A 27,726-nucleotide genomic window follows, 5' to 3' on the forward strand; every position below is an offset into this window, starting at 1 on the left:
AGTTTTCATACAATTTTTGTAACCATGTCTGTTGCGAAAAATGTTTAGGTCAAACAAATATGCACATTCTAACTGATTAACCATGTTATATCCAATAAGTGATGTAAAATTGTAAGCATGTGGTGACCTCCACAATGTTATGGACGAGCTGATGACATCATGATTCTTTCTCATGCAGAGTATTCTATTACAGCAAGTGTCCAGCCTCTGTGAAAGAAATCCAGCGATGATTCTACGTAGGTCCATTTACGTTTGAGTAAATTTGCTGTTAATCTCCAAGATTCTGGACAAAGTAGTTTAAAACAAGTCTATAACCATGAGTGAAGCATTACTTTTAATAGCATTACTGTGATAGCTCATTTACTTGTTGATTAAAAGTGCAGCAAGGCAGGAAAAAGATGCAACAAAGTGTAACGGGTAGTGGGGAAAAAGGACTGCACAATGTCACACATTTTTAGCCTGATAGTGTATTGTCCTAACATAGCCATCAACTTTCTCGTATACAACTATACAGAGTGCAGACGGTGTGTAGGACACATTTTTTGGATGTGGATGAATGTATGTTTTTGGTTGTTCAATATAAATCTCTGACATGGAATACTGTATGAGTTAAGATTGCTTCTTTTGTTTATTTGTTAATCTCCAAATGTTTTCCTGGTAACATGTCAGGTTGTCCAAAAAGGCAATTCTCTCATCAGAATGCACAACTCAAAAATATGAAAGCTTACTGCTGCGCTGCGACCAGGAAAGTTGAAGAAGGCATCTGGACCGTGTCTCTGGGGCATTTGATTCAGCACCGACAACATTTTGACGGCATGCCTCGGCTGCAAAGGTGGCAAAGATAAAAAGAGCATTAACAAGACAGTCACAGCGCTCTGTTAGACTGGCTGGACCGTAGACACTCAATACCTTATCAGTTGCTTCATTCACTCGTTCTGCAGTTAGTCAGTTACAAAACAAGCCTCAAACAAATCTGTGTTGATGGATCTCTGGAGGCAACTCAAGTGACAGTGTCAAACCGCCACACACCTGGTATCACTTACCCAGAGGCCACCTTCTCCTCGCAACATGCTGAACAGCAACTTCAGCTCCTTCACGGTGATGCTGTAGCTGGCCAGCACTCCCAACATATCCACTAGCAAGTCTTTAAAGCAAGATGCACAAGGAGAGACAAGAGGACAAAGAGGAGAAGGGGGACAATCATCAAGCACAGCTGCATTTTAGATTTATTATAATTCATCCACTCTGCACAGAAGACCCTCATGAGGAAAAGTATTCATATGCGTCAACTTCTGAGATAACTTTCACTTTAGCTTAGAGTTCATTGTCTGTAGAACTCCATTATATTTAATACAAAAACACTTCTGCTACAATTACATGGAAAATAACTACATCAGAGTACTATCTGCTAGTCTATGGCAAGTTGAAACACTGCAGTGAAAATGCATTTAAAATCCATCAGTTGCAGCTTGGTATCATTAAATGGCCTATGAGCAACATATAAAGAACTGAGTCTCAACTTTTCTCCCTCACACAGGCTGTGTTGTTCATAACTTCCCCTGTTTTTAACTCCCCTTGTGTGAAACCATCATACTATCAGCTACAGCACTTGTTACTCTGCCTCGAGTGTTGGTTAAGGAGAAATTCTGACCTGATGGCAGTGCCAAATTTCATGGCAATGTGTCTGAAACTTGACAAAAGAAGTACTGAGGTTCTGCTACTAGTGGGTTGGGGGGATAACTGTCATATTGCGTTAAATATAGCAGAAATATACTGCCTAAATGAAAGTGTTTTGCAAAGTTAGATGACTATTAATCAAAACCCACAGTGCTAACACTTGAAATTCACTTCTAATTAAAATTTACTTTCAAGTGCCATTGTGATATTTTTTTCTGTAATAACCAATGTCTCAAAGAACTGATTGAATTACTGAAAAAATGAAAGAGACTGACAATGATTAAATAGTTCTAATGAAACCTAATTTTAAAACAATACTTTTATATTCATATTCTTTTATAATCTACATTTTTGGTGTATAACTACTATGGAGAAGTCACCTTGATTCCTTAAGACTGACCTTTTCCTTCTAAAATATATATTGTTATTCTGTTAGTTTACTGTCAAACTTCAAATCTATTAAAAGATACTGAGAGACTGCTTTCTAGCCCAACTGAAAGCCCGAACCAAGAATTCATAACTAGAATTGCTGGACAATCACATGCTAGCAATCAATGTGAACATAAAGATACCTGTACTTTCACTCATATTGAACAAAACAAAGGCCTGCTCACATCATTAGCATACCTGCAATCATGTCCTCCACTGAGCTCATTTTGAGGAGCACCTGCTGGATGAGGCCCACTTCGGTGCTTGTTTGCAGGTTTCGGACACTTTTCCGAAGGATGGCAGTGAACATGCTCCAGATTTCGGCCTGGCAGGTGATGTCACAGTGCTCCAACAGCTCCACCATGCAGCCGATGCTTTCTGCATCTTGGATAATGAAGTTTGTCTCCAGATCAAACTCACCACCTACCAACTGCAAAAATAAGGTGGGACAGATGACAAATGTGAGAAGAGATTGTATTTTTATGCCTGCTACATGCTGGTTAATTTCTATTCTGTGGTATTCGGATGTAACAGAGCATTGCTGTGGGATCCAGCTTCCAAACTTCTTCTTGATTAGGACTGTTTCTATGGGGAGATTTAACCAATAGGATCCTTTCACAAAAAAATCAGGTCACCACTCGAGTCATAGGGGCTAGTCTGCACTGGAAGAAAGAAGTGGCTTTCCCTTAATTTTCTGTAAGATTTTGATCTGAATTTGAGCACCCATGAAAATAAAACTGTCTAGCATTTAATGAAAAGAGGAGGGAAATGGAGTCCCTATAGCCCCACTGCCCCTTTTAAATCACAAATGATAATCACTATTAAGAAAGCAGAAAACAACAATCAATAATGTGGTCTTCAAGTCCAAAAAGCATGAAATTAGCCCTCTAAAGAGGTGCATAGTATATATGGAGCATACTGACAACAACTTGCTGGTGGGCATCAAAGCAAGCAGGTGGAAAATGGACCTAGATACCCACAGCACATTACTGTGATTGACAGGTAATAGCTAGGTGAGAGCAAAAGCAGCCTAAAGTAGCAGGAGGCTATTCCATGGAGATATGAATCGAGCCTTACCTCAACCATCACCAGATCTCAACTCAATTACATTACAATGATGTGTATCACTGCGCTGTTTGGACTTGAAGATCTGAGAGACAGCCTTCGCTAAGAGTGAAGTGGTTGTGCTGATAAAAATAGAGTAAAGCTGATGTATGGCAAACATCAATGGGCATAAAAAAAAAAAAGAAAAGTGCTCTGCTCTCTGCATTCAACTGCTGTTGTAGGTTATGTAGAATAGAGCTGCGCAATATATCAAAATAGTATAGATATTGCAATTTATACATGCACAACAGTCACATGGCAGGAAGTGCAATGTGCAGTGAGATAATTGAACTCAAACATATTATGTTACAACTTATTTACTGCTTGACACAAAAAGAAAATTTTCAAAGTTCTTATTTTCCATGACAAATCTGAAAGTCCTATAAAAAAATAATAATTCACTCTGATCTAAAGGTTCTCGAATACATGAAGTTTTTTTTTTTTTTTTACAAGACATGGGATTTGTTGACATGCAGGCTACACATTCGCAGAGCAAAATGAGCAAGAAACAGGAAAAAAAACAGACAAAAAGAGTTGCAAAAAGAAATAATGTCATACGTCAACTAATAACTTGTTTGACCACTTAAATCAGCACCACAAAGCTGTATGACAAATGCAAAGCCAGATTTGAATGTTATTCCAAGCAAAAAACTATTTTGGATGCCTTTCCCAGTGTTACACCTCATGGGAAAGATTCTAAGACAGCTTTATTTATTTATTTATTATTATTGTAGTTTCTATGCAAATGCTTCCCCCTACAAATTCACCCTTGAGTGATTAATTATGTCCAAATAGAGTTATTCAAGCCATCTGGTGAAAATTTTTATATTTTTTTTCCTACTGCAACATATATTGTTAAAACAAAACACCACTGTCAGTTATTTTCAGTATCATGTGGTCCTCATGGTGGTATAAGTGACAAATGTATTCTTGATGAATAATATTTTCCGCCACTTACAAAGGCAAAAACACAGAAAAAGCTGTTGCCAATATTTTGAAAGCCATCCCAACATTGAAATTCAGCCCAAAACCAGACATCTTCATCAGTGAGCACAGAAAGCAGAGGCATTGTTCAGTGATGCACCAACAGTAACTGGAATTCAGAGCTTGAAAACTCATGGGGTGGAGGTAATACGCTGTCTGAAGTGGCTCAGTGGACAAAATGTGCACATGACTTCTATAAAACCAAACAAGCTGTAACAAGTCTGTCTAAATATAGTCATTATGTTAACTGGTATGGAAAATTAACAGACTGGTGGAAAGCTTGTTATCGGTACACAGACAATTATCAAAGCCAAACTGCCGGTTCCTCCTGCCACCTGCCTGATGCCACTATGCATCTCCTGCTGCCGAATGCCAAACAGACTCCAGTATAGCAGCATTTTGTTGCTTAATATTTCTGTTGGGTAAAACAGGGTGCATCTGGTGGCCAAGTCTAACTGGATGAGCATTATATTTTGCACGACAATAGCAGTTTGGTAGCAAAACCCCCAATCATGCCAGAAGGTCTGGTCAGGCATACAAAGGACTATTACAGTGCTGGACATTTTATTCACATCTTGCAAATTCACTCTGACATTTCAGCATGAGTGAAACAAAACATACATAATTCAAAGAATGCATAAAGATTGTCAAACAAGTAGACCACATACACACACTCATAATGGAATAGCACAAAACAAAATCAAAAATACCTGACAGCACTATGAAGTAAACTGTCACATTCCCTTCTTTTCTGAATTAACAATGGCAACAACTCAGTTTGTATACACCACAGTTTACTGGCATAAAGAATACTTGCATATCAACTGATTAATATAAAAGAAGAGACTTTTTAAGTTGGGTTTTAAGGCTGTTTGTATGTAAGGAAGTTATTGTCAGACAAAAGCTTCCTCTGCTGCAGCCACAATGACAGTCATCACGTAATAGCACATGAAAAGAGGAGCAAGAGCCATGAGGTCTAGACTAAGCCTCATCATTCTTCTGTGCTATTTCCATTAATCGCACTATTCACAAGCATGTCACAATCCTGAGAAGTGGTGTAATTGCAGTTTCGGATCCCCAGAATAATTCTCAGCCATTATTGCTACAAGAGGTAAATAAAGACATTAAATCACTGATTACACACTTTGCAAGAGGAGAGCAGAGCTTATCAGAGCCATGCAAAAAATTTGATGGAATAAAATCAATGTGCAGTTTGAATACCACTTAATTTAAGTGATGTAAACCCCATAATCAGTGTAAATGACCAAAATCAGGGGCAAACTGCTGCAGCGTGATCTTTCACATCACAGCAGAGCAAATATGGCTGCTACATTGTGAATATGACCTGTAAACTTCAACTCATGTTCCACCAGCACATTCCATGATTGGATAAAGAAATTCTTACAAAATGCAGCTGCTTCAGGAAGAACATTGGTTGCATTACAGACATGCCTAAATAAACAAATGTTTTTAAAAATTTATATGGGCATTGTGACATGTATACCATATTGCCTCCAGGTGTCAGATCTTTGCTGCATGTGAAACTACCCTTAACTAAACTGATTGCAGCTTTAACTGGGTCAGGCAGAGGTGTCTGACCTGTTCCTCTTCTGCCAGTGAAATGGCCAGGTGGTGATTCTGCATCAGAGTATAGGAGATTCTTTTTGCAGTTTCTTAGATTAGGATTATATGAGAACGGCTTTTGCTGGAAAGAGGGAGAACCTGCCAGAAAGATCTCTATAACACGCCATTAATCAGGGCTTCTTGAGAGAATAGCCGGATAAATTCCTCTCCTAAATTAAAGGAAGATGGCAGGCTGCCTGGGGTTTACTTAATGACAGTAGACATGACAGACATGACATAAAAAGAAAATATTCTATTATGCAGTGAGAAAAAACAGAGCATTGGCCTGAATATCACAAGGTAAACTAAGATGAAGTGAAAAGCACGGCTCATCACCCAGCTAACACTGTTCTAACAATGCAGATAATGATGGTTGCAGCATAACCAGGATTGAGGAAAACAAACAAAGCTTAAAGGCAAGAAGAAAATCTGCAGATGGCGTCACAATGAAGACTCCCCTTTCAGTATGACAGTGACATTTCAGCACAAGCAATGTAGCAGAGGCTTCATAACGTGTTTGAGTGTCTAGTGACCAACATCCCAGCTGGCATCTGGAGGTAAATCTGTTAAAAAAAATCTTTGAAGAGACTTGAAGAATGCTTTTCCTTTCACTGTATCCATCCAGTCTGCAGAGATCTGACAGGGACTCCACAAAAAAATGGCATAAACAGCACAAAAAGTGTGGTAGACGGTAAAAACTCACATATACTACAAGTGTGTCTGCTGCAAATGTTGGCTTTGGAGGGTAATAAAGAGTCTGAATACCAAAGCAAATCAGACATTGATGTGCTTTATTGAATTTGAATCATTTCAAACATGTTTTAATTTTACAGCTACTAAAAAAATATGTCCACAAAAGCTATGTATAGATTCCCGTGGCATGAAATATTTAGTATTTTCCCATAAAGTAAAGCTTAAATGTTACACTTTCTGGGGATGTGGTTCATTCCAGCTAAAGCAATAGATTACTCTATCTTCAATAGTGGCCACAAGGTAAATTTTTCCTTCCTCTAAAACTACACCGTCAAAATTAAATATTTCATATTCCTTCTCACTTCCTGCTGGTTTGCCAGGACCCAACAACAGCAGGAAACACTGACAGTGAGAGAATGTGGCTGCACACTAATTTATTTTGCGCCTATCTCTCTACCCCTGATGGTTCCTGATGATAGAACACTGCTAGCCTTGGTCTGTTTACCACAGCTAAACTGAGCGGAGGCTCAGTGTGGTGGTGAGACTGAGCTCTTCTGCTAAATCCTTTCTCACTGACACTCACAGATGATAGCACTATCAGCAATCTGCACAGTAAAACTCCAGCTTTCTCTAAGACGCACGGGTCATAAATTCAGATGCAAATGAGTCGAGATGTTTAAAGAAAGAGGTTAATTTAACAATATTTCAAAATACCACATTTGTTACTGGGCCACTGTACTGATTTATAGCAGAAAGTGCTGCTGTATTTGTTTAATTCTATGCGCTGACAGGTAAGTGTGTTCCTCAGTGAATGTATGAATTAATCAAAGGCCGTTACTGCTATTAAGACTGTATGGGGGGAAAAAAGAACTTTACTTGATATTAAAGAAAATGAATGGAGATTACTCACAACTCATGACTGAGAACAAGCTGTGAAAAGGTACTAGTGTGTCAAAAATGGTTTGTAAATCGGGTAGTCTGTCTTGGAAAAGTACATTACAATACATAACATTATGTAGGCGTTCATTACAGGTCTACGTCTGCTGAGAAAGTTGCTATGAATGTGTTTGGTAAATCTGTATTGTGCCTCTTGTTCACAGCTGAATTCAAAACTTTGCGTGATTCATGAATAAATACTGAAATGTCTGATACATCAAACAAAATTATAGAAATCCTTTTTAGTGTCACCTTTCTACAAGTAAAAACAATACATGAACAAAATTAGATCATCACATCCATAGCCCAGTCTGTAGACAGTTAATTGATAAAATAATGACACCATCACAGTTCCCTCATCCACATAGGAGAGATTACCAATTGCATATACATAATTCTCTTTTCTGTCTCGGGTGTCTCACTAAGGGGAGGAAATTGAAAAATGACGGATTTGTAGCATCTTTCAGGAGCTACAAATGTTTGAGGTCTGCGTTGCAGCCGTAGCAAAGAACGACTTGTCAGTCAGTAGCTTAAGCATTTATCATAGTCTTTGCACACTCATTTAACTAATCTGCATTCATGATGTTTCCACTCAAACACAAATGGAATTAAATCTTTCGACATGTCTTTGAATGCACCGCGGTTCAACATCAAAGGGGCACAGAAGTTCAACATAGAGCAAATGCACTGAATAGTGGAAGCACACAAACACACACACTGTTAGAGAAGATCTTAGCCATGTGGAAATGAAATGTAAGTCAGAGAAGCAAATTCAGCAGCTAGCAATTCATACTGTATGATGCAAGTACCCATGTGCTGGTTTTAATCAGGGTTCTGCAGACAGCAGTAAAGCTAACCCATTTCCCTGTTCCCAGGAGAGTGGCCCACAGAAGGAGGAAACCTGCTTCCTGTAGCTACGGCTAATCATATAATTTCAATTAAGAATATCTGCTCCGGCTTATTAAGACGCCCAGAAGCTCAGTGGAACTGCGGGTTGATGATTTGCAAAATAGAGAGGGAGGGTACAGAAACAACACCACAATGTGAGGCAGGAGAGTAGTAACACTTAAATTAGGCTCCAACTGGTATCTGTGCAGCTCAAGCTGGCAGATGTCAGGGTGGCTGCAGCAGGACTGAGTGACAGCGAGCTCCATTCAGACTCACCGCCAAGAGAATCCCTCACCATTCACAAACCACAGGTGAAACCAGATCAGCAACAACGTCTTTCAGTCACCCTTGCAGAATGGGCGATCACTCAGCTGCTCACAAACATATGAGGTTAGTCGCTTTCACCTGGCTGCCTTGCCAGTAACGAGATCCTGTGATATTACAGATAACCCAGCAGAGCTTGAGGAAATGAAAGCAGCTCAGCTATGTCAGGGAATTTTTTTTATTTTTTATTTTTTTTCTGTGCTGGGAATAACACTCCACCAAGCATGCATTTATTTTACTGCACAGCAAAACCAAATATTGTTTATGTAAAAGCAATTAAGGTGTGTGCTTAGGTCATTTATTTACCCCAGTGGACACTCTTAGTGAAGCAGGGTTATGAGCCTCAATCAAGCAGGTTTTTTTTTCCTTTTAAAAATAATAACATTAATGTCTCACAGCCACGAGGCAAAAAAATAAAAATAAAAATTAAGAGAGTTACATCTGAGCCCCCAAGAATCCCTCCACTTTCAGCTGCTTCTGATTAGGCCACAGCTAAAGGTTTGCTGTCGCCATGGTGACGGGCAGCAAAGATTGGACTTGAGACAGTTTCCAAGGGAAGCCTACAGTGGCCACTAAATTGGGTGAAAATAAATAGAACTGATGTCCTATTTACAAAGACTGCTGGTGTAGTGTGAACGTAGCAGGGAAGGAGTCCTTGGCAGAAGATGTGGAGAGAAGGAATGTCCTCCCTGATATCTCTAAATGAATAAAATGAGAAGTGCTGCTGGTTCAAAGACACACTCAACTACAGCACTGGAGAGTAGCAGACGTAGGCAGAAGAAACGTCCATTCTGTTGATACTGAAGTTTGTTATGACGTGTTTCCCATTTTTCAAAAAAAATTGTTTTTACCCCCAATTGCAATAAACTGGGTGTTCTACAATGAAAGAATACACTGAATGGATTAAAAATTATGTATTCATCTGTGGTTTCCCAGCTGAGATTGTTTTGAACTTGCACCAAATGATTAGAGGCAAGTGTTCATCAATGGTTAAAACACGATAAATATGATGTTTAGTATTGCATTCACAAGCACAAAAATAAACCAAAAACAAACATATTTGTATTCAAAAGAACAGTATGGCTTGGTGACTTCTTCTAGCAAAAGTGTCACCAGTACTTGGAAGAAAATCTGGTGAAGTTCAGTTACAGAATCAGAAAAGCCTGCAGCTACACACGTGGACAAAATTGTTGGTACCCCTCAGTTAAAGAAGGAAAAACCCACAATTCTCACTGAAATCACTTGAAACTCACAAAAGTAACAATAAATAAAAATTTATTGAAAATTAAATAATCAAAAACAGCCATTACTTTTGAATTGTTGATTAACCTAATCATTTAAAAAAACAAACTAATGAAACAGGCCTGGACAAAAATGATGGTACCTCTATAAAAGATTGAAAACTATTTGACCAGAGTGACATGATTAACTCAGGTGTGTCATTTAATTGACATCACAGGTGTTTCTAAACTCATAATCAGTCAGTCTGCCTATTTAAAGGGAGACAAGTAGTCACCCTGCTGTTTGGTGAAAAGGCGTGTACCACACTGAACATGGACAACAGAAAGCGAAGGAGAGAATTGTCCCAGGACATCCGAAAAAAAATTATAGACAAACATCTTAAAGGTAAAGGCTATAAGACCATCTCTAAACAGCTTGAAGTTCCTGTGACAACAGTGGCTCATATTATTCAGAAGTTCAAGACCCACGGGACAGTAGCCAACCTCCCTGGACGTGGCCGCAAGAGGAAAATTGATGACAAATTGAAGAGACGGATCGTTCGAATTGTATCCAAAGAGCCCAGAGCAACCTCCAAAGAAATTAAAGGTGAACTCCAAGGCCAAGGTACATCAGTGTCAGATCGCACCATTCGTCGTTGTTTGAGCCAAAGTGGACTTCATGGGAGACGACCAAGGAGGACACCACTGCTGAAAAAAACTCATAAAAAAGCGAGACTGGAATTTGCAAAAATGCATGTTGACAAGCCACAAAGCTTCTGGGAGAATGTCCTTTGGACAGATGAGACCAAACTGGAGCTTTTTGGTAAGGCACATCAACTCTATGTTCATAGACTCAAAAACCAAGCATACGAAGAAAAGAACACTGTCCCTACGGTGAAACATGGAGGAGGCTCAGTAATGTTTTGGGGCTGCTTTGCTGCATCTGGCACAGGGTGTCTTGAAAGTGTGCAAGGTACGATGAAATCTGAAGACTATCAAGGCATTCTGGAGAGAAATGTGCTGCCTGGTGTCAGAAAGCTTGGTCTCAGTCGCAGGTCATGGGTCTTCCAACAGGACAACGATCCAAAACACACAGCCAAAAACACCCAAGAATGGCTGAGAGAAAAGCGTTGGACTATTCTAAAGTGGCCTTCTATGAGCCCAGATCTGAATCCCATTCAACATATGTGGAAGGAGCTGAAACATGCCATTTGGAGAAGACACCCATCAAACCTGAGACAACTGGAGCTGTTTGCTCATGAGGAGTGGGCCAAAATACCTGTTGACAGCTGCAGAACGCTCATTGACAAATACAGAAATCGTTTAATTGCAGTGATTGCCTCAAAAGGTTGTGCAACAAAATATTAAGTTATGGGTACCATCATTTTTGTCCAGCCCTATTTCATTAGTTTGTTTTTTTAAATAATTATGTTAATCAACAATTCAAAAGTGATGGCTGATTTTGATTATTTAATTTTCAATACATTTTTATTTATTGTTACTTTTGTGAGTTTCAAGTGATTTCAGTGAGAATTGTGGGTTTTTCCTTCTTTAACTGAGGGGTACCAACAATTTTGTCCACGTGTGTACCTTTTACTGGAAAACTCATTCCGTCAAAGAGATAAAGTATGCTGCAAAAATGTGGTATACAGAAGTTAAGAGGAGGAAACAATGAACTGACCAGTCTTCAGCCAAGTACTTATCAACACCAGAGGAAGTTAAACACGAAACACAATATTCGTACAGAATACTTGGATTTTGTAACAACTCTGCTCACTTCTTAACACTCACTACACAAAAGCATATTTTAAGCAGCAATGGAGCAAGGGCCCATGAATGTGTCTGAAGCGTAAAAGACTTAAAAGCAAATGTTATGTGATAACACAATATATTCACAAAGAAACACCAGCATAAATAACTTAAGATGTAGAACCACATTATTTTTGAAATATGACATTCAAAAAATAATGAATATTTTTAAAATACCTGTATTTTGAATTATGCATTATAAAACCAAAAACAATAGGATTACACAGAGAGGTAAAAAGCATTCCCTACTTCTGGAACCAAACTAAGCAAACTTGGGCATGTTTCAGTCGAAAAACATATACGTTATATAACAAAGCTATTGAGCTAAGACTGATAAGTTTGGATTTCTCTTTCACACCTAGTCAGGAAAATAAGAATAGACAAGCTAATTAACAATGCAACTACAGAAAGTGTGGAGCTGAGAAACATGTGCAAAACATTTAAAAACAATTCAAACTAATATGGAAAAAAAATTACGTAAGAAAATTAGCAAATGCATAAAGGAAAAGAAAAATGCAAAAACCAGAGTCCAACAGCTAACTCGACAGTATTTGCATTTTGTTCCAGGCTGTCATGAATGTAAAAAAATGTATGAAGATTTTATGCAAACAATAGCATGCATTGGGACAAAATGGAACTGCCACTGCAGGGAACAATTCTGAAGTGCTAAGCTGGAAGTCTACCCCGGGCCATTCTTTCTTTAGTTTGAAAATGTCACCAAAATAAAGGTCAAGCCGTTTAAGGCACAGGGGTGCAGAATGTTGAAAAGAGAGTGTCAAATATATAAAAAAATCAGTTTATTGCTTCTGTGGTTCCATTAAGTTTGATGAATGGCCTTCACACCAATGCTGAACGATGCTAATGACCACACTAATGCCCTATCTATCCATTCTGCTCCACCAATGAGTTAAGCACATGACAGAGCTGCACACTGGCTGAAAGTGAGAAAATAATTATTCTTTCTCCCCTTAAAAGGTAATCATTGTCTAATGAACACAGGGGGATATCCAATTCTGTTATCATGAGCAAAAATGTAATGACTTTTAAAAACACCTGGCTCAAACTTTTCCAAATTCTGTATAACTCACAATGCAGTTTCTTTGTGAAATACTGTATGCATGTTGACATGGAAGGTGCTTAGCTTGCAAAAGATTATGTTAGATAAGGTACAACGCAGGGACGGCTGGTATAAATGGGCTAACAGGGCTAAGCCCTCCCAGGCCAACACAAAAAAGATGAGAAAAGTATTTTTCAAATAACTTACAACAGATTGTTTTAAGTTTAGGTGAAAAAAAAAGGTAGCAACAGCACCAATCAGTCAAAAGAAAAACATAGAATATCTCTAAATGGGCTTATTTTTTACAGCCCCAGCAGATACAGTCCGTTCTTGTACATTTCGTTCTTGTAAGTGATTGACAGGTTTCATGTCCCGCCCCCGTGATTTACTGATCATTTGGGCTAACTTCAGGCAGCCCACAGGCCACTGACTTTTGACCAATAGCAGCGAGTTAACGCAGCGGTGGCTTTCATTCATTTCGTTCTTGTAAGTGATTGACGGGTATCATGTCCCGCCCCCGTGATTTACTGATCATTTGGGCTAACTTCGGTCAGTCCACAGGCCTTTGACGCAGCGAGAAAAGGTTAAGCTATGGCGGGCGTTAGCATGAACGAGGTGGATTATTTGCTTTCATGTCCATTTTCCTCAATGTCTTTGGAAGAAAAGCTGGAAGTTAAGAGACTGGAATCACATCGGCCATCGATGTGAGCTTCTTTTCAAATAAGGTAGGCCCATGTTGACCTGTTAAAGGACTGTGATACTTTGTTTTTGCTGAGGTCATCTGTTGTACTGAAGGCGTGATTTGCACTACATGTCACCAAACAGTTGTAAAAAGACAGTTGCAGCAGGCTATCTGTGGGCAGTCGTTGCAGTTGGAACACGTTTTGTAGTGGTATGTGTGTGTGTGTGTGAGAGAGAGAGAGTGAGAGAGTGACTGAGTGAGAGAGTGTGTTGATGTAGAGCACTAAAAAAGTATAGTGTACCTGTAATTGATGTAACTGTGTGTATCATAGGTGATGTTGCTTTTGCAGCTGTGTTAACCATTTAATCGGTATTATGCATTTGTTAGCCCACCCAACAAATTTCACCACCAGCCGCAACTGGTACAATGATAAGATAATTCTATCTGGATATGTCTGACTAGGGCAAATTAGAGTGACATTGTCTGCCGCCTCACTCCTTTCTCACTGAATATTGCTCAATATAGGAGAGAACAACTGTCATCTGTGACTAATCTATCAACACACCAACTACAAGTGCAAATCAAACAATCTGGAAAACTGCTGCAGTATCTGGATCAGCTCACAACAAGGTCAAGTCGCTCCCTGGGACCTCATGAACAAGATGCCCTATCACAACGGGCACAAGTGAGGGAAATAATGAACTCTATGACAACGTTCCAAGAGAGAGCTTTTTGCACTTAATTATGAATATGCAAATGAAGCATGCTTATATATTAGTCATCTTGAATTTAATTTGTAATTCACTTCATAAAAAAAGAAGAAAAAGAGAGAGTGGAGAGAGAAAAAGCAAAATACAGAGACACAGAGAGAAGGACTTGCAATATTTATGAAAGTCACTCAAATCTGACAGCAGCATAGGACCATATCTTGCTCCTCACATGCTTAAGAGACTGGAACACTTATGAATTTTTTTTCCTGCTTAATCATGATGTATATTTGTATTGCCATCATCACGCAATCATGTGAAAACCGCATCTTTTTAACTCGGGCCAAAATTTTAATACTGGCCTTGTGGATTACTGAATGACAACAACGCAGGGATCTTGCGCACACACACTCGTCTCTGATTTCATGCTACAACAATAAACACAGCCAGAGACTGCTGCAAATCAACCAGTTACACCAACAGGGGTCAACCAGAAGTAAGAACCGATTATTTCTCATTTTGCTACAGGCTACAAAGCAGATGTGTGTGTCATTATAGAGTATAGCACATGACTGAGGAGCACTAAACAGACAGGTGAGAGGACAAACTACATAATGTCTACTGTATTATGTCCACCGCCTTCTGTGTGACACCTGCAGAGCCTCCTCTCCTTCACTAAAAATTAAACTCCGTCTCACAGCCACTAGACAGCAGCCACCTGCTATGTCTGAATTTCTGAGTACATCTCATGCCATGTACAGTCACAGTGTGGATACACAGCAGGACTATATTTGACATCCATATGTCTGACGGTAGTGGACAAATTTGCCAACACTTGTTTTTCTCACAGCTCATTCAACAGGGATAAAATGCAGAGAAAATGTGCTTTCAAACAGCAGAAAATGAATGCAATTTAATTAAGCAAAGAAACAAAAACAGCAATGTTTAAGTTGCTGGGGAACCAACTTCAAAAACCACTGTTCCCACACTAAAAAGTGCAAATTACAGGTGTATTTGTACAACAAACCTAACAGGAAGGTTCACTGTTCAACTGCATTTAAATAGAGATTATCATAAACCTCCCAGTAAGCACTGGGAGGTTTGGAGAGAATGTGACCTGAATAACTGACTAACTCCTTGCATGTGACCACACTGTGATAGAGACGTCAGGAGGGCTGCTGTATTGTTTGTGGAAACACTGCTAAAGATTTAAAGATTACAGTGTTTATGCTTCACTGAACTGGATGCTTGCAGCATACAGATGTGGTTAACAAGCCTCCAAGGAAACTGAAGATGAAAGGTGTTTCATAATCATTCCGTCTAACGGGAAGTCCATCAGCAAGGATTCTGGAAATCTTAACAGCCAACACAGGCATGTTTTTTTACTTGGCTTCTCCTAATTGCATTAAAAACAGCATTGATTTATTATCTTTGTGTAAACATGTGTTTGTTAGTTTAGCAAAAACTGTCTTTCCACCTTCTGATTATGAGCTGGGCTTAGCGTAGCCACAGAGGATCAGTCTGAGCATGTCTGTAGAAATTTACAAATTCTGAGACAATACACAAACAATCTGCCACATAATCCTTCATTTTCCTGAGCTGACAGCCAATCTGTCCTCCAACAGTTTCTGAAACAACTGCTGATGTCCAACAGCAACAAACACCAGCTTTTATGTCTGAATTGTCTGACCTAAGATTGGGAAACTAGAGGAAGAGCGATACACTGTGTTTGTGAGTGAAGTGGAAATAACGCTGGCAAAGAGTGCCATGAGCCAATATGTTTACTGAGTGGATTTCATTAAAAGAGCAGCTGACGGAAGACACGACAGAACAACAGCAGTCGCATACATCTCAGTGGGAGAGTGTGGTTGAACAAGAAACAAAAACAGAAAAGCAAGACTTCCAGGGACCAAACGGTGAAGTGGAGACAACATAATTCATTTGTACGCATTAGTTTCTATTCCACTCATTGATTCATTTTCACTTGTTTGTTTGCTTGCTGACTTAAACGCATGCACCGGTGTCGAGGCAGAAAACCAGGCCAGATAAAACCTACAAAAAATAAAAAATAAAATAGGGGGGCTCAAATCCAGGAGCTGTCTGTGAGGGGACATATCTAACTACTACTCAGGTGGAAAATTTAAAACATAAGTAAGACTTCATAGTAAGAGAAGGCAGAGCGAAATCATGTATATAAGGCCCAGATATGGTTGACTGAGCAGTGCATCTCCTCATCTGATCTTCCACTCATCTTCTGTGCACAGCAGAATGACCGTGCCCCACCATGCATCACAGCGACCTCATATCTCATCTCATCTTCATCCTGACAGTGTACAGCTGTATTAAATGTCCTGGCCTCTTCTGCATGCTACAACATCAGCAATATATGTGCTTTCACTTTTAAGATGGAATAACAGGGAAAAAGAAAACACTAAACTGGGAGAACATGAAGGAAAGTAGCTGTCGAACAAGCAAACATGGTATTTTGACCTCAACCCTGTAAACTCCGATTCACCCAAACTCTCTCACACATTCACACAATATATTAATATCTTGAATAAAATCATGTCAGGTCTGAAAATGTTTCCCTTAACTGATGTAACTGCTATAACGGTCTCAGTCATGGAGAAAGGTATATCAAATCAGCAGTCCCTCAGTAAATGTTATTTGTGATCTATTTAAGAGGAAGGGAATATGTGATCACACAAAAAGACCACAGAGGTACAGGAACATGACCTGAATATTAAAAGCCCCTTCCACTGTCAAGTGTAAGAGACCTTACCTTGGGAAAGATGTGAACTCACTGTTTTCATGTTCTCTGCCAATAAATTAAATGGAAAATGAAATGCGGCAAATCTCAAAGGCACAGAAAGTGCAACTTGTCTAGCTGCCTCGACTTACAGTAAAATCATTGGGTTGTTTGCTCACGCTTAAATTAATAGCATGACTCCTTGTACCATCTTATGAAAATGGAATAAATGGATATATATGTCAGGTGTGCTGAAACCATTTAGTCTCATGTGCCACTTCATAACATGGGCAGTTATTTAAGTTGAAGGCGAAAGATGTAATATGATTATTCAGAATTTAACCAGCATAATAAACATCCTCAGCAGCTTTTAACCTGCCATCTAGTAGCTAATAAGGGAGTATTTAAATGAAAAAAGGTAAAACTGGAGGCCAATGGAATGGAGAGGTCTTGTTTTCAGAACTCAAATTAAATTATGCCCTGCAAAGTTTTCACCATCAGATCATATATTTAAAGCTCATCAGAAAAGATTTAGATTTAAGGGCAAAGTACTTGGGTCCTAAAAGATTCCCCCCACGTGGAAAATAGGAAAATGGCTGATTACCGCCGTGATAAAGAGGCAGTCGAACAGCAGATTCTTGCATCTCTTACCCTTGACACCAGCTGCCTGTCTTGATTTCAGCACCGAGGACAGCTCCCTTCTTGTGGAACACAGCGAAGAATCAGCGCTACACTTCTGACGTGCAAACGGAAAGGTCCACTTTAAGTGAAACTGACAGGTTTAGCTTTGTAACATGGAGTTCTCACTTTCTATGGATTCATGAATGTGTAAAACGCTTTTATGCGGTGTCTACACTGTCTACCCTCAACTCCTCAGTTCCATGCCAAACCCTGTCATGCGGAGCAGCCAATGAACATAGAAATGAGGCCTTTCATCTGTGGCCAGTCTGGAACTTTAAAGCAGCCTGACTGATACAAACTAAAATGGGGATAAAAGCCCAATAAAGCTGGTCTGTTTGCCTTTGAATGCCACTTAAGAAAAGAGTATGAGAACACTTTGCCTTTGTTCCACTCCACTAATTAATCACACCTTTTAGCTGGCCACACTCAGTGGGGCAGTTAGTCAGAAAGCAGTTTGAGTCCAAGGGGGGAAAACTCCCAATGCCACGCTGTTTTTCCTATCTCATATTCGCAGCTTACTGTGTGGCAACACAGGCCTGTTTACTATTCTGGTGGGTTGTATCATGTGGTCGCTCCTCTAATCCCTTGAAATGCTTGGAATTGTCAAACAGGAGAAGTGCTCACCTCTCCAGAGGGGGAGAGGAAGAAAATTAAAAGGCAATCTTGCAGGAAATATATCTCGCAAAGGGAAAAAAAAAAAAGTGCTGTGTGAACATAGCAAACGGGAAAGGCGACAGAATGATGGTGCTTGTCAAAGAACAGACATCATCCAGTCTTAGTTATAACCTGACAAGGACATAGGAAAGAAAAAAAAGTGCAGTCGAACTTTTGAAAATGCCTTTGTCAATAAAGGATTCTTGGCCAATTTTGGCACCACAGGCATCAAACGGTACAAAAAGAGAAATATTTTGGACATCATCCGAACAGGGCCGACAAAAAATAAAAAAAATAAAAAAAATCGCTGCAGAGATATGAAGCTGCTGTTAAAAAAAAAAAAAAAAAACACAACTGAGTAAATTGGCACCTACAATAACTTAGTTATAAATTTGACCCAAGACAGGTGGTCACCTTGACTGTTCTCTGCACTGCAGCACACTCCTCTGTATACCTGCTGATGCAGCCAAGTCCTGTGATATAATCCCATAGAAAAGGACAAGTCGAACAAAAGCATCTCCCTCTCCATCTCTGAGCACACAAGTACCAACCGAGCTCCTCTAATTCCCAGTTAATTAGGCACATTAGATATGGAGCAACAGTTGTGAGCTTGTACTAACCCCGCTGACCTTGAGATATAATTTGGTGGATATCAAGCTCACATTTGAAACACGTCAAGTTGCTGATTTGCTGTGGATAAAGTAGACAGCTGGTGGATAGACACAAAATTAGATTTTTTTTGTGATTAGTCTGCACAGTTTCCTCCTGCTGAATAGTGCTGTCAAAAAACATATGTTCTCCTGATGTCTCATATATTGTGAGGCGCATCCATCCAGATATGTGTGCTGCTAGTTTCCATCTGGAGAGGGAAGAGGAAAGGAAGAGAATAGAAGGAGGATAAGGTGAGGATAGGAGGAGGATAGGCGAGGAGAGGATAGGCGAAGAGAGGAGAGGAGGACTTTAAAGGCCCACTGCTGATATAAACATTTCTTACTTGATAGAGGGAAGAAAAGTACACTGCAATGCAGACACCAGAGGCAGAGATAGCAAAGAGAAGACGGAAAACAGAAACAGGGTTGAGGTGGACCTCAACTAGGACGGCAAAAGATGAAACGAGTATGACAGTCGAGGGCTCTTGACTCTGTCCTCTCTAGACCATCAAAGTGTCACTTCTCAACCAGGCTCGGACTGGGACAAGATGTCCTCTAGGTTAAAAACAGGGATCAGTATGCAGGTCACAGAACTGACGAGGGGAGGGCAGGAAAGTGGTAGAGACAGTCCACAGTGTTTACTGCAGCAATTCCCCACTTCCTCTTTCTGACCACAACTCTAATGAAGCCGTTTCCTCACAGACGATTCATCACACTCTGACAGCAAGCCACACTGACTTCTTTCAATAAGCGATTATGATATTGTCAAACGAAATATGTCACCCTGACAGTAACAGTGTTAAACATAAAGTAATTGTTTCTGCAGAAAAAAATATGAAGCAAGATATATGTGCTAGAATACTTTCCTAAATTCAGTTTCCCTTTCTGTGGCAGAAGTGCAAATGCAATGCACTTATGTTAAGCCTAAAAATATATGCTTTTGTAGAGGAGCATACAACTTAAAGCATACACATACAAACAATGTCAACACTGTTGTCAACCCATTGCTTTCTTTCTTAATCACGATGAACAACTAATTACATGTCCTGTGAGGCTGGAGCTGCCTTTCCTCCTGCAAAGTGAAAGTCCTTGCAAAAAATTAAAACTACAAGAATACACTTGTAGCTACTGAAGCCAAAAGCTCTCTGCTGGCTAGCAAGTCAAATATTTCATCAGGGTACTTTGGTAACATTCCATTTTCCCACTGGGTTTATGTACAATTAGCCAAGTAAATAAAGAAAGGATAAATTTCCTCACTAAAATTCATAAGGGCAAAATTTTCATTTCTGAGCCCTTAAAACAAGAACAGAGCACTTGTCACACTCACCCTTTCAGCACCTAATACATGCATAAGCATCATAAAGCATTCTCCTTTTTTCTTTTTTTAGACTCCGATTCCCACGCTCACATATCCTCCCCTGGGGCATGTACATTTAAATCCTCTTAATCTTCCTTTAATGCAATTTGTATTTTAATGTACCACCGACCATCCATCGGCCTTACTTCACATTCTGGAGATACCTTACATGATCAACCAACCGAGACTCTCGCATCAAGTCCATCTGAGAAACCTGACAAACAGAGGAAATTAATTACACACAACAAAAACGTCCACAATACCTACAAGACCTCTTCCCTGCTATGACATCAAAAAGTTACAATGAAGGAAGTATAGATATTTCATAGTACAATCTTTCATAAGGCAGATTTTAATAATTGCTGAGAAAAGGCCAATAAAAATAAAGCATGTTGGCAATGGTTTAATGTCTCAGTGGTAATTACGGAGAAAACTGCAATTTGCTTAAGAGTGTGTGGGCTTTCTAGTTAGTGTACAGCCAGTCTTACAGCATCAGTCAATGGTAACACACACACACAAAAATCACAGGGGCAGCAGGTGAAGATTAAATGAAACAAGACTCTGGTTGTCCACACACCATTATGTACTAGATACCAGGTTACAACATGCTCTAACAACCAGTAGATGAGGACAATTAATGAGAGGTTCAAGCTCATTATACGCGCCTTTGTAGCGGCAGCACAGTTTTGCATATTCAACATCAGGATGAGGCAGGGGTCAAGAGGGATACCCTGCTGTCTCCTGGTCCAGGTACATTAACAGCTTCATGTGAGCTTCAAAGGCCTCTCCAGTCCAGGCATGCTGCTGGACTAGTAGGAGGGAGGACTCTGCTGTCATTTAACGCTGTTAATTACAGTCCAATAGCCATGATACACTGGCCAATTAAATCTGGAGGAATTGCTGGGCTGCTTCACCTTTTCACTCTATTGGTCAATCTAAACAGTGACACAGGCAAGTGCTAAGAGCAACGAGGTGTCAAAGCAGGGTATTAGATGCCTTCCTCCACTCTTTGAGACTCTATGGCAATCTCTTGTGACTGACAGTGGTTAAGTAAAGCTGTCGCTCGGCCGTCTGCATACTGTCAAATACTGTCTTTCCAATAAGCTCCCTCTACAAGGTTCGACCGATTGGTTGTCTCTAGCCTCACTGCTTGTCGTTTCTTCAAGAATCAGCTGTCCTCTCTCTCCACTGTGTCACCTCCACACGGGCAGGTCTTGGCCACTGAAGCCAATCTCAACACCTTACAATCCTTGCAGCACTGCCTTCTCCCCCTCGAGTCCTGCAGTGTAATTACTTGACTTCTTGCTGCCTGCCCCAGCTGCCTGGCCTGTCGGTCCTGGAAAATTCATGGCCATTACCAATAAACAAAAGGACAAATCTCAACCTGTGCTGGACCCCATTTGCTCCACTCGATGATTTTGGTGAAAACAGTTCCTGTACAGTACGAAGGTAACAACAGTGGAAGTTGACAAAATTATTTAACTGCAATGTTCAGCACTGTTCATGTATTCAGTGCGAGTGTTTACAGGAGACTGAGGAAAAGGATTTACCTATGGCTGCTGGTATCATCCCCGAGTCTCCTCTCTTGCCAGTTAGAATACAAAATCAGTGTAGTAGAATGTAACAGAGGCAGGCTAGACACCCAGAGGGTCTTCAATATTCCTAAATTAAAAAGTACGCATGTTGCTGGTGAGCTAATAGAAACCTTCACAGTAATATGTCAAAGAAAATGTCTACAACAATGTTTGTAGCAATGAAAAAACAACTAAACGGAACCATCCATCCATCCATCCTCTATACACAGGGAGAACATGCAAACTCCATGCAGAAAGATCCCAGGCCGGGATTTGAACCGGGGATCTTCTTGCTGCAAGGCGAAAGTGCTAACCACTACCCCAATGTGCAGCCCTAAACAGAACCAGTAAGAAAAATAATTAATCAATTAGTAATAATCAAAGTCGCTAGTTTCAAAAGATGCTTTGATGAGGTACCTCTGAGGAGTTGGGAGGCCAAGTGTTGGGCTCTTAGCCGTTCCTGAACACAATTTGTTATATGGAAGGGTGCGCTAAACTGCTAAGGAAGGATGCTGAAATTGAGTTTTTCATAAGGGAGTGTGTTTGGGCAGCAACAATGTCTATTTGGGTAGGATGTGTCAAAGTGACATCCATATTAGTACCAGGACCCAAAGTTTCCCTGTACCTGTCAGTTGACTCACGTTATGGTTGCCATGTGACGAAGTAGTACTCTATGGTAACTTTCACAGACTGCATACTGTACTTTATTGGAAGTAGCATGTTGTCTAGAAAATATATTTGCATGCAGTAAGTATACAATTACGACCCCACCATCACATTTTACATTGATGTGATGGACTTGTTCACAAAGACGTGCTTATTCACACATCCAGAATTTGCAGATTATCATTCATTAAGAATTGTGTTTCCTGCCAGCAATACATATAATATTCACATTTATCGCTTTGTTTGGGTTTCTATTAACACCTGTGGGGAACATACTATCTAATTGTTTAGTGAGCCACCATATTCACCAGCTAGTCACTGCCTTTGTCTCCCAGCTGTTTGGAGCTGGGCAGGTACAGCCTGGTTATAGAGCTGCTCCACTAAAAACAGCTGACGCTTAATCTGTGAGTCACACAGACGAGCAATAAACCAAAAACAAGGGAGCTGCAGATTCTGGTGGTAATTCTCTCCATGACAACCCCTTTTGACATTGTCAGTGTTGCCACATTGTCCTGTAAAAAGTTGTTATTGTTACTATATCGAGTTATTTTAAACCAAAATCAATTTTCCACAAAAAGCACATTACACACTGCACAAAAGTGTTTTTCTTGTCTGGCTACTCTATAGCTATGTTGCTGCAGAATATTTCAAAATATTCTATATACGCAAATAAAAACGAACAGCTTCCACATTGAAATTCGGAGACTTTCACTGGACAAAAGAAGATTTTGACAAAAGAAAAAAAAAGGTTTATTACTTTTCCCTAGTAATAACAGTGTGGACCAAAATTATTGTTATTCAAATGTTTATAGAGTTCAGTTTTAGAGTCCAAACTGCTTTATTCACTTAGTGAAACTTTGTAAAATGAAGAGGAGAGAAAAAGAAGAATGCTATCTTAGCTTACTGCAACCTCTACCTCAACCCTGACTGTCATGTTCATGCTGGGAGAAAATGAAAAGAGAATGAATAAATTAAGCTATGCCTGGGTTCTCTGTGGTGAAAAGCAAACTATGGATATGCATTAAAGCTTGCAAATATGTAGAATTCAGACATATGAACACAATCTTTGCAGTCTGCTGTAAGACTGCACCTGAAAGTGTGATATTTACTGATACAACACATCAAACTGAACTACTAGTGGACACAGATGCAGTAGGAGACGATTCTCTGCAAGAGAGATTTTTACAAGCTCTGAAAGCTGCCGTGAAACAAACCACAGCAACATAAAACAACACAACCAAGTGCCATGCTCAGTTTACATCAGACAAAGTGCTTTTCACATTTCTTTCCAGCTGAATGTCAAATAGGTTATCAAACACCAAAAACACAAGACGGCAAGAACAAGCCAGAATCATCTGCACGGAAAGCTTCTATTGACAGTCTCATGGCAGTGAAGCATTGAAGGAACACCTTGTAAACATCAACCAGAAAAAACAGTTGTATTTCAGACAGTAAGCAAACAGATGCTTGAAAAATCGATACAAACAGGGCTGCTGGCTAAAACGGAGGATATCACAAACACATACATGCCGAGAAAGAATGCCTAAACGACGACAGTCATTTTATCAAAATGGCTCCTACGTGTGCTCGTGTGGGTGCACACGTGTACTGCATGGCTGTGGTATGTTTGCAGCACAGTGATTGATGGCTCTATTATGCTCTTATTTGATCTACTGTGTAATTACTTGCATCAACACAATCTGTCAGCTTCAATCTGCCTGACGTCATGAGGCTGCTGAGCAGAATGCTGCTCACCGAAAGTGGGAGTAATGTCAACAATGCATCCCTCTCATTCACAAACACTGATCAATTCCAGACAGAATTGCAGACAGAGCACTGTCTCCAATTCTTTCTGCGGCGTACATACATATTCATCCAGATTTAACCACTCAGATGGCCAAAATATGAGGTTTGTTTGTTCAGCGTGTGGGGTGCAAGTGTGTAGATTAGCAACCAAATAAAATAAGACAAAAAAGTGTGGCACAGTAATTATTTTCATCATGTTTGATGGTTTAGCTTAAGGGATTTCTACCATGCAGTGCTTGAACGGCATTGCAACAGAATAGAATAGAAATCCTTTATTGTCATTGTATACGGGTATACAATGAAATTGGGAGTGCTGCTCCATTTGGTGCTTGGAAAAAAATACATACATTACAATAAAAAATTAATAAAAATAGAATAAAATACAATGAAATACAGTGAGAAAGAGCGGCAATTATAGAAAAAAAACAAGCTTTAAATTGCACATACTGATACTGATAAAGTGACTTTGCATATTGTTATTGCACGTATGATGTGTGTTCCTAGTGATGTTATTGTGTTCATGTTTTCTTGTTGTTCAGAGCACTGATGGCTCTGGGGAAGAAACTGTCCCTCAGTCTATTTGTTCTTGTTTTGTGTGCTCTGTAGCGCCGACCAGAGGGCAGAAGGTTGAACAGATTGTGACTGGGGTGGGATGGGTCCTTGATAATGTTTGTTGCTCTGCTGAGATAGCGAGAGCTGGCGATATCATCCAGGGAGGAGAGGGGGCAGCCAGTGATCTTCTGGGCGGTGTTGATCACTCTCTGCAGCGCTCTCCTGTTGGCTGCAGTGCACCCAGCATACCACACTGTGATGCAGTACGCCAGGATGCTCTCAATGGTGGCTCGGTAGAAGGTCAACAGCAGCTTCTCCTCCAGGTGGTTTTTCCTGAGCACTCTCGGGAAGTGGAGTCGCTGCTGGGCCTTCTTCACCACCGCCGTGGTGTTAACAGTCCAGGAGAGGTCATCAGAGATGTGAACACCCAGAAGTTTGAATGAGTGGACCCTTTCAACGCAGACCCCGTTGATGAGGAGTGGGGCCGGGTCCATGCTGCGTTTGTGGAAGTCCAGGATGAGTTCTTTTGTTTTTGTGGTGTTCAGTGTGAGATTGTTCTCTGAACCCCACACTGACAGTCTCTCCACCTCATCTCTGTTTGCCGACTGAAAATGAGCCCAACCACGGTAGTATCATCAGCAAATTTGATGATGGAGTTGGAGAGCTGGTGTGCAGTTGTGTGTGTACAGTGAGTACAGTAAAGGGCTCAGTACACAACCTTGTGGGGAGCCGGTGCTGAGTGTTATGGTGGGGGAGTGGTGTGAGCCAAGTCTGACAGTTTGTGAGCGGTCTGTCAAAAAGTCTTTTATCCATCTGCAGATGGATGTGGACAGTCCAAGGAGAGAGTGTTTGTCGACCAGAATGTAATATACTTTACAACTTGCTTTAGTTTATCAAAGAACATTATTCAAAATAAGTCATTTGAACAAAAACAGAACAAAAACAAGTGGCATTTCAACATATAAACAGGAGTCAAGTAAAACAGTAATTTCCCAGGTTAGGAACATGACTAAAGTATTACCCAGCCGTGTCACCACATCTTTGTTTACCCCATGTATAGTTATGCTGGAACCAAACAGGCATGTTGTTTATGCATGAGATTTACATGTATGTGTGAATGCCTGCAAACCACTGACTGGGCCTTGGCATGCTGTGGAGTGTATGTGTGAAAGAGGTTTTATAAACTACCACACAGGAGAAAAATGCACTCTCACACCATTATGGAAAGAGCTTCAGTTTCAAGTGCTCCTGGACTCATGACCCGGCAAACAGGTGAAAAAGCAATGTTCATCCAAGGTAATTACATGCACAGATGCTTCTGAAATTATCAAGTAACTGAGAATACTGGATGGCAGCAAATACACCAATCTGTACTACTGCAAATGTAGGATGGAAGTCATGAGCAATTATTATTGTGGAATTTATGGACACAAGCACATGTGGACATTCATTAATTATAGATGGACCAGGGTGTGGTGAACAACCTGAGTCTAGACAGACAGTGGAGCCAGATGGCTGTGAAACAGCAGAGTCACACTACAGTGCCAACTGAGGAGTATGCCCACAGCGTGAAGCCCTTTACTTCATCCTCAAAAAGCACACCAATTACCTCCGGAAATGGTGGAGAAAAAGCCAAAGTATGCTTCCATAATTACATAATGGGCAAAAGATCACCAATTAAACAAGTGAAATCCAGCTTAGCTCTACTTACATGGCTTGCCAGCTGAGAACATTTAGACAAATGCTGCAACAGGTGTAACGGTAATTTTTTTCCTCTGATTCAAACAGCATATTGACACTTTCAGAAAATTTGCTACTGCTTTAGTTTTCTTAAACATACAGGTTTCTTGTGCCCAGAAAAGCCCACCGTGTCTATTCCAGTATACGAGCAACTTAACACAAACTAATGATGGCTGAATTTGACAATCTGGTTAATATGAATAAAATATATTCAATAAAAAATAAATAAGGTTAAATAATAATGGTTATTAGCTGAAAAATGTGCATGCTGATCATTATTTTAGATGCAGATGTAGCTGGGGTGATTTCAGAGTAACTTTTCAAACATTGTGTACACAGTGTTCCAGTATTGTTTCTCTACTGTCTGTTGAAAAATGCCAAAATGCCTAGTTCTTCTTCTTGTGTTGAGAAAACAGACAAAGTGTTAAAATAATAAAAATATGCAATAAACTCTCCTTAGCAAGCATGTTTTTGTATTTCCAATGCGTCAAATGTTTGTGATAGCAGCACAAGTTAATTACCTTGAAGGACTCCAAATGGTACTGTGTTAGCACTAATGTGAGGCAAACAAAAGAGTAGCCAGCCATACCGGCCAGTATCTCAGAGACTCAGAGGAAAAGAAAGCGGAGGAGAGGACGGGACGGCCAAGAAACACAGTCACTCATGCAACACACACACTAATCAGCAGATGCCCCGAGTGAGACTTGGCCATGCTCTCTGACACATGGCAATCACACGGCTCAGTGCAGAAACACAAGCGCATCGTCTGCGACACCCTGACTCGGTGACAGACCTGGAAGCACCAGCTGCCCCTCTGAGCGAGACTGAATGTACTGACGGACCGACTGCCTCTCTCCCCCCTCGAAGCGTCGTTCTGGAGCCTTTACAGACAGAGAGGCCTGAGCAGCTGAACTGTGAGTATTAAAAGCAAGGATTTGATTCAATCAGTGGGCACTTTTACAGGCATGGAAACTTCCATCCTTAATCTGGTTTGGAGGGTAATCTAGGGTGTAAATGCCAAGTTGTTTAGTATAACCCGGTTGAGCTCTGACTGCTATTATGGAGATGAAGTCACACTGCTACACATCAGCTTATAAACTGTAAACGCTCACTGATCTCATTTTTGGCAAAAAAAAAAAATGTCTCTGCCAACTGTATTTCATT

At 40.2% G+C, this 27,726-nt stretch overlaps 1 protein-coding gene across 10 annotated transcripts in view; it reads right to left on the minus strand.

Annotated features, from left to right (window-relative positions):
• The window catches only part of nbeab (neurobeachin b), a 200,852-nt gene that overhangs the window by 148,718 nt on the left and 24,408 nt on the right, over nt 1–27,726 (minus strand). For all 10 annotated transcript variants that reach the window (XM_051957710.1, XM_051957709.1, XM_022189166.2 and 7 more), the window contains exons 2-4: nt 2,305–2,536; nt 1,044–1,144; nt 729–824 (exon numbers count right to left, since the gene is read on the minus strand). In XM_051957710.1, coding sequence (XP_051813670.1) covers nt 729–824; nt 1,044–1,144; nt 2,305–2,536 — 429 coding nt within the window. The remainder of the gene's footprint in view (nt 1–728; nt 825–1,043; nt 1,145–2,304; nt 2,537–27,726) is intronic.

This window comes from Acanthochromis polyacanthus, chromosome 13 (genome assembly GCF_021347895.1).
Source record: "Acanthochromis polyacanthus isolate Apoly-LR-REF ecotype Palm Island chromosome 13, KAUST_Apoly_ChrSc, whole genome shotgun sequence".
In the NCBI taxonomy this organism is placed as follows: Eukaryota; Metazoa; Chordata; class Actinopteri; family Pomacentridae; genus Acanthochromis; species Acanthochromis polyacanthus.